The sequence below is a fragment of the Impatiens glandulifera genome, chromosome 3 (genome assembly GCF_907164915.1).
Source record: "Impatiens glandulifera chromosome 3, dImpGla2.1, whole genome shotgun sequence".
NCBI classification, from domain to species: domain Eukaryota; kingdom Viridiplantae; phylum Streptophyta; class Magnoliopsida; order Ericales; family Balsaminaceae; genus Impatiens; species Impatiens glandulifera.
This window is the reverse complement of record NC_061864.1, coordinates 20,778,752-20,787,058: the sequence shown is the minus strand read 5'-3', so window position 1 is coordinate 20,787,058 and position 8,307 is coordinate 20,778,752. Positions and strand designations below refer to the sequence as shown.

At 28.5% G+C, this 8,307-nt stretch overlaps 1 protein-coding gene across 2 annotated transcripts; it reads left to right on the top strand.

The window, feature by feature from the left end:
• Positions 1 to 2,568: 2,568 nt before the first annotated feature.
• LOC124929359 (ABC transporter G family member 11) lies at positions 2,569 to 7,594 on the top strand. Of its 2 annotated transcripts, none has more exons than XM_047469702.1 (11): positions 2,569 to 2,730; positions 2,807 to 3,202; positions 4,463 to 4,752; positions 4,854 to 5,025; positions 5,099 to 5,221; positions 5,310 to 5,438; positions 5,533 to 5,727; positions 5,803 to 5,889; positions 5,966 to 6,238; positions 6,841 to 6,948; positions 7,072 to 7,594. In XM_047469702.1, the coding sequence occupies exons 2-11, from the start codon at positions 2,822 to 2,824 to the stop codon at positions 7,414 to 7,416; spliced, it is 2,103 nt and encodes a 700-aa protein (XP_047325658.1). In that variant the 5' UTR covers positions 2,569 to 2,730; positions 2,807 to 2,821; the 3' UTR covers positions 7,417 to 7,594. The 2 variants fall into 2 exon arrangements, with proteins under 2 accessions (XP_047325658.1, XP_047325659.1); XM_047469703.1 differs by having other exon boundaries at positions 2,589 to 2,730; positions 2,828 to 3,202.
• Positions 7,595 to 8,307: the final 713 nt, after the last annotated feature.

The window sequence follows — 8,307 nt, the reverse complement described above, 5'->3', positions numbered from 1 at the left end:
ATTAAAATTATAATTGAAAATGATTTATTTTTTATATGGTATAATTTGTTTAGAATCACAATTATGTAATGATTATAGTGTGATTTTATTGCTACATTTGATATATAAATTGTTTTTGAGAGAATGATTTAAATCATGTATAATTTATTTGTTATACAAATATTTTACTTCTTTCACATTTATGATAATATTATTTTTTGAATTATTGGAACATATATATTTAGATTAAAGTGATATTTTTGTACCATCCTAAATGAGAGTACAAATTGATAACAAAAGAAGTAAAGAAGCCAATGTGAATGTGTTTTTGTGATTTATTGCTTTGTTATTTTTTGTTTTGATTTTTGTATTAATTCTTTGACATTTGAAACTTATTATTTAAGCCATAAAAAAGAGATGTCATTTTCTTTTATAAGCTTATGGATATTATAAACTCATATTTTTAGTCACTTATTCACTACAAAATGTATGAATTAATTAAGTAATAGTTATCTAACATAAAAGTTAACAAGTGTAGACAAGCTTTATTCATAAGTACTTCTTTCCAATAAATAAGTTGTGGGTTTATTGTATTTTGAATGGTCTGGAATAATATGTTGGAGGGATTTTTTTCACATTTATTTGGTTTCATATTAATTTGTTTCAATGTTTTCTATTTGGTACTTTTCTTATATTTCATATTAACATAAAATGTTCTTTTTGTTGTATATTCCATTTTCACTCATTATTTACTAATTCTATTAACTGTTTCCTTCTATTTCTAGCTTAAAGATAGTTTAATCTGATTTTTTGTAAACAAAAAAAATTCAATTTTTACAAATTCTATATATATCATATCAGTATATTCTAACAATTAACTCACTCTTTTCATCAACTAAAATATTCTTATTTTATCTTTAAAAAAAATCTACTTTTAAATATAAAAAGACATTATAATACTTTAACAAATAAAAAACTCAAACAACTTACTTTTCTATCAAATAATATTTGTTTGAAAAAATCCTCAAATAATATAACTGTTACATGTCCTTCGGTCAAAAGCTCCTCGTGAGCCGTTCGGTTAAAACTCGACTTGAGTTTGATTTTGACATAGTTCGAGTTTGAGCCGACTTGTTTAATTTTCGAGTCAAACTTTTTTGAGTCCGATAATAAATAATATATATTTTATTTATTTTAATATTAAAATCTAAAATTTAAAAGTAATATTTAAAAGTAATATTTTTTATTTACAAATATTTGAAAATTTAATTTTAGTTCAAGTTTTTCGAGTCGACCCGAGCTTATCGATAAATAGTCAAGTTGAAATCGAGCTCGAATTTATAAACTCGTTCGAGTTCGAGTCGAGCTAATAAATACTTAATCAAGTCGAATTCGAGCTCAAATTGGTTTAAACTCGGCTTGACTCATTTACCGTCCTACATTCAAATACATTATTTGTATGTTTATTAAATATTAAAATAAAAATATTTAACTTGGACAAAACTATTCACTCTTTAATGAAAAAATATACCATTTTTATATTTCTTAAATGCTAAATTAAATAGTAAAATACTAAATAAATCATTTCAACCCAAATAAATAATCTAAACCGAGATTGACTCCATTGCCATAAACATGAAGTCTGAAACGCCATTTCTTCCCTTTTATCTTGGAGGTTCAAATTTGTTTTTCTCTCTTTATTTTTTCCCTATTAAATTTTCATTTTTTTTGTAATATTTATTAATTCTTTTTTTTTTTCATTTTTGTGACTTTATTTTTTAAAGTTATATTTTATAAAATAAATACTCATATAAATGAATCATGTGTCACGAACCAAGTTTAAACCTGTGACACAATCATTTTCATTCTAAATACTTTTTCACTGATCCCGATCAATAAAATCACATATTTCATGGATTAACAAACATTTAATACAAAAACAAGTTGTAATTAGAATTATTAAATAAATTTCTCTTTATCTATATTTTCATGCAATTTATATAAATATACATTATTTTGTCAATATATGATAGGTAATAATTACATTCATCATCATTTTTAGGTTTAATACGGTTAATCGAAAAATCAATTAAACCGAAGTAAAACCTACCCTAAAATGTTAAATATGTCAAGCTCCCAACAATAAATATATTTCAATTAAAAACATTTACAAAACAATATAATCCCTCGTTCAAACATCAAGAAAACACACCATTCTTGTTTTCTCATCATTTTAGTTTTGATAATTAATTTTAAAACTTGAACCTAATATACAAGCATTCATCATATATATATATATATATATATATATATATATATATATATATATATATATTATTAGCATTTGTATTAATAAATTATTATCTTATTCAATATATACCCATAGAATTGTAATTAATTTTATTAATTAATTAATTAATTATTATTAATATTATTAAAAAAAATAAAACAGTAACTGAAAAGCATGTATGAAGAAAGCATTAATATGCATGGCAGAAAGGTCTGCTAAACCAAACCGGTCAAATTCATGATCACAACTACCTTCACTCTCTCTCTCACACACACACACACACACACGAAACCCATTTTCATTTCTCTTCCCTTTCTCTCTCACACACTCAAAACACACACATTCTCAACGCCCTTATTCACACTTCACCATTCTCTTAAATTCAATCTCCTCCTCTCTTTTACTTCGTATCCAAATCTTCTCTTCAACTCATCATCATCATCATCGCTTCCATCGATCTGGTTAGTTAGTTCATTTCCGATTTCAAATCTTCAATTCAATCACTTAATGCAATTATTTCTCTACTTATTCCTGCAGAAATTATAATAATCGATGCAGACAAGCGAGGTAGTGATGGAGATAGAATCGAACAAACCGACAGGGAATGGTTTAGTTGCCGGAGGTTTATCTCCTTTAAGCGAGACGCTATGGAAGGAGATGACGAATACGGATTTCATCGGCGATGTATCCGCTCGACTTACTTGGCAAGATCTGACGGTTACTGTGTCTTTGAGTAATGGAGAAACGCAGAATGTTCTGGAAGGTCTGACTGGATATGCAGAACCTGGAAGTTTTACCGCGCTTATGGGACCGTCTGGCTCCGGTAAATCGACGCTACTTGATGCACTTTCCGGTCGTTTAGCTGCTAATGCTTTCCTCTCCGGCACCATTCTTCTTAATGGCCGGAAAACTAAGCTTTCTTTTGGCGCTGCTGTAAGTATATATATATTCTCGATTCTATTTTTTATTATATTTTAAATCATTTTTTATATTATTAATTACAAATCTAGATGTAAAATTTTGAATATTAATATTTTGAGCTTATTTTATATCATTTTTTTTATGATAAAAAATAAATAAATTTGATATTAACAGTGATACCAAAATACAGTTTTCAAATAACCTCAGTTATTTATAAATCAGATAAGTAATTAATTTCACAATAATTGAGTTAAACATATTTATTTTACTAAATTATAAGTAATTTTATTTTTGTTCATTTTTATGATATTTTAAAACCTAACAAATTACAATTTTAATGTAAATTGTAAAAGTTAAAATTTTAAGTAATTTTAATCTTTTCAATTTTTATGATGTTTTAATATAACAAATGTATAATTTTAGGTTACCCACAATTATTTTATAATTTAAAGTTTTTTCCTATTTAAGCCTTGTTTCATCTATTAAATCAACTAAAATGTTAAAATATATAATTTTTAACCAGTCCAATAAAAACAAATTACTTGATCAACCCAATTTGGAACAAGGCCTCAGATTCAAGAACAATAACTGTACGTGTTTGCAGTAAAAATCTCTCCTTTTTTTTTTGCAGTAAAAATTCTGTCTCATTTAACTTCTCTTTTTTCTACTATAGCACCAACAAGCTGATACTGCATAAATATCATAAATTCTTTAATTTGTTTTTTTATTTTTTATTTTTTAATTTCTTACTATAAATGAACTATATCAGATTTAATCACAATTTCAATCAAACAGCTGTAATCTGGACTCACAAAAAGTCCAAATCACTAGGCTTTGGTTGGTTTGATTATTGGCTCTTTCCAACCAACTATAAAAGAGAACATTTATATCCCCTTTGAAAGTTGGTAATACAATTATTAACTATACACGTTTTGTCACTCTCAACTGTTTGTCATTACATATGCTGAGTTATTTCTCATTTTTGGGTTTCTATTCCCTCAGAATTTTGATTTAGATCATAAATGCTATTTTATTTGATCATCAATCAAATACAAATATATTGTTTTGTTTTTTTTATATTTAAAATATCTTAAACATGTAGAAGATATTATGGGTTTATGTGAAAATGAGATTTTTTTTAGTTTTCATTCATTAAAGTATGGATGAATGCTCTTCATTCAAATAGCTTTATGTTTCAAATAAAAAAAAGTTGAAAACTTGATTGCATATATACTTTGATTCATTTAATCTGAGTGATTATTATGTATTTAGGCATATGTAACACAAGATGACAACTTGATTGGTACTCTGACTGTAAGAGAGACTATAGCATATTCAGCTAGACTGAGGCTGCCTGACAAAATGGCTCGGTCAGAAAAGAATGCATTAGTTGAAAGCACGATAGTAGAAATGGGTCTTCAAGATTGTGCAAACACTGTCATTGGAAACTGGCATTTACGTGGTATTAGTGGGGGTGAGAAGCGGCGTGTGAGTATTGCCATTGAGATCATCATGCGACCCAGACTTCTCTTTCTCGATGAACCCACCAGCGGTCTAGACAGGTAAAATACCCATAATTTGATTCCTCAAATCATTAAGTACATGTATATACAAAAAGTAATGGAAAATGATCTTGATGGTTTCTTTTTTTATCGATTTGCAGTGCGTCTGCGTTCTTCGTTACTCAGACTCTGAGAGGTCTATCAAGAGACGGTAGAACTGTGATTGCTTCCATTCATCAGCCCAGCAGTGAAGTTTTTGAGCTCTTTGATCGCCTCTATTTGCTATCTGGTGGCAAGACCGTTTACTTTGGACAGGCCTCTGAAGCCTATGAGGTAAGTTTAGATTAAGTGATAAGTTGTGTTATGAAATATTAATAGATTTTCATTATGTTGTGTAATTTTGCAGTTCTTTGCACAAGCTGGTTTCCCCTGTCCTGCTCTGAGGAACCCGTCTGATCATTTTCTTAGATGTATTAATTCTGATTTCGACAAAGTTAAGGCCACCCTTAAAGGATCAATGAAGCTAAGGGTACATATACAAAACCATATAATCCAAATACTTAAGAAAATGTTATGAAATCATAAATACTAATATGTAAATTTGTCCACATATATAGTTTGAGGCAACAGATGATCCCATGGAGAAGATAAGCACGACCGAAGCAACTCGAACTCTCATTGATGTCTATCGCTCTTCTCAGCATTTTTACACTGCAAAAATGAGGGTGGAGGAGATGTCCAGAGTTGTAAGTTCTTTTATAAGTTCCCATATTAAATTTTCTTTTGGGTAATTTGAATAACTAAGGGATTATTTTCAAACTCTGTAATTTGCATTTGCAGAAAGGAACTGTTCTTGATCCAGGTGGGAGTCAGGCAAGTTTCCTGATGCAGGCATTCACCTTAACTCGTCGTTCATTTATCAACATGTCAAGAGACTTTGGGTATTACTGGCTGAGGCTCGTTATTTATCTCGTCGTAACTGTTTGCATCGGCACGATCTACTTGGATGTCGGCACTGGTTATGATTCCATTTTGGTACATAAAATTTCCAATGATCAATTCTTTAATCTGTCTTTATTATTTATTAATCTTACCTTGTTTCTTGAACAGGCAAGGGGAGCTTGTGCTTCATTCGTCTTTGGTTTTGTAACATTCATGTCGATAGGTGGATTTCCTTCATTTGTGGAGGATATGAAGGTTAATTGGCGAATCATTTGATTTTATTTTCTATGGTTGTTTGGAAGTTGTAAATTAAGAAAAATTAACATTGCAGGTGTTTCAAAGGGAGAGGTTAAATGGACATTATGGGGTGACTGCTTTTGTGATAAGCAATACAATATCAGCAATGCCATTTCTGATATTGATAACGTTCTTATCTGGGACGATATGTTACTTCATGGTGAAACTTCATCCTGGATTTGAACACTACATATTCTTTGTTCTATGTCTTTATGCAAGTGTGACCGTTGTTGAGAGCTTGATGATGGCTATTGCTAGTGTCGTCCCTAACTTCCTTATGGGCATCATCATTGGTGCTGGTATTCAGGTAAATTTTCTTTTCAATGAAAATAATGGTTGTCTTGTTTCTTTCATGATGCATTATTTAAATGAATTCATTTGAAGTTGAGTCATGATGCCAAATAGAAATCACTACATTTAGGTGGGGGTGATGTCTCAGTTTTATTATGAGTTGGTTCGAAGATGAATTTTAGATTGTATAACAAATAAATTGAAGTTGCTTGAGGCTCAATGTCGACATTTTATAGATTAACTTATAGTGTTTTTAGTGAGAATCGAATTTGAGATATCCATTTGGATTAAGTTACTTAAGATTAATTTATTTGAAAAAAAAAACTTTTCATTGTTCCACAAGACAGTTTTACATGAAATTACTTTTTAGAGTTCAATTCCGAGTTGCTTGTAAGTCCTGTCTCATTCATTCGCCCATGTTGGGAAAGATTCAGTCGACAATAGGAAGAGAACATTAAACGTTTTGAAACATACAAACATAATACAAATCCATTTCTATAATCTTATTAGGTACAAAACATTGATCTTTCTTAACTTAATTTGGCCAAATTTCATCCTCCCAACTATGGTAATTGCAATTCTTTGATCCTGAACTTGTCAATTAATGCATTTGATCAGGGAATATTCATGTTAGTCTCTGGCTACTTCAGACTTCCACATGACATCCCAAAGCCCGTCTGGCGTTACCCAATGTCTTACTTAAGTTTCCATTTCTGGGCTATTCAGGTAATGTTTTTTTTCTTCTTTTGCATAACTTGCATTTATTTGCTACAAATTTTTTTCTCTTCATTTGGTCAATTTGTATCAATAACACCAATTTGAAACTAACCAAGAATCGTCGTGCTGCAGGGTCAATACCAAAACGATCTAAAGGGATTAGTTTTCGACAACCAGTCACCTGATCTTCCAAAGATCCCAGGAGAGTACATTCTAGAATACGTGTTTCAAATAGACTTGACACGATCAAAATGGGTGGACTTAAGCGTAATATTCAGCATGATATTCGTTTATCGCATAATATTCTTCATCGTAATAAAGGTGAGTGAGGACGTAACGCCATGGATAAGAGGTTATATTGCTCGAAGAAGAATGAAGAACAAAAACACAAATATTATGGTTGGAAATAATCAGAACACAACCGTTGCTCCTTTTGGTTTATCTCATTCTCCTTCATTGAAAGCATACGTGGTCTAGGTTCCTAATAAATACTTCCACTTTTTAATCTTAGTATGAGAGAAAGAATAGTATTATATGTATTGTGGTGATGAATTAATATTTGTAACCAAAAAAAAAAGAGATTTTCCAATTTCCACTGGTCATGTTATAATATATTATATAAACATAAGCCAATCCAATACCCTTTGCTTTATAAGATGCTTTTGTAGTTTAAAAAAAAATAGCAAAATAATAAATAAAATTTCTTTTCTTGTTTTAAAATGTTTGATTTTTATGTAAAAAGTTGCATGATATATCTTAGAAATCAAATTTAGACTTCAAATGCTGTAGTTTTTTTAGCATTGATGCATATGAAAAAATTGTGACATTCATAATGATATTTTTTTTTGTAAATAAGATTTTACTTCAAAATTTTAATCATTTGTAAACTTTTAAAATAGAGAATTTATTATAAAATAAAATATTTTATTTTAAAAATTATTATTATTTGTATAAATTGTATATATAATTAAGTATAAGATAATTGAAATATATTATATTAAAAAATAATAATTATAAAATGTTATATGAATTTATTTATTTGAATAAGTAATAATTTATTTTTATAAATATAAATTCTTTTAAAAAATTTTAAAATGGTATATAATAAAATTAATTTATAAATGTGTAAAATATGGACTATGATGTTAACTTATCATTGTCTAAGTTTAACCCATAATTATATTATTATGACAATATATGATATTTTATTTGTTAAATCGGTTGAAGTGTGCGGAAACTAATAATTAATCTTCTCAAAGACATTCTTGTTCATTAATTTTTTTTTAATTTATTTGTTGGCCATTAATGAATATTTTTGTATCGTGCTATTTTCTAACAGTTTTTTTAACCGTTTTTTTAATATTTTTT

Coding starts and splice junctions, on each gene's coding strand:
- LOC124929359 (XM_047469702.1), top strand. CDS start 2,822: ATGCAGACAAGCGAGGTAGTGATGGAGATAGAATCGAACAAACCGACA. Junction 5,026..5,098: donor AGGCCTCTGAAGCCTATGAG/GTAAGTTTAGAT, acceptor GTAATTTTGCAG/TTCTTTGCACAAGCTGGTTT. Junction 5,890..5,965: donor CATTTGTGGAGGATATGAAG/GTTAATTGGCGA, acceptor TTAACATTGCAG/GTGTTTCAAAGGGAGAGGTT.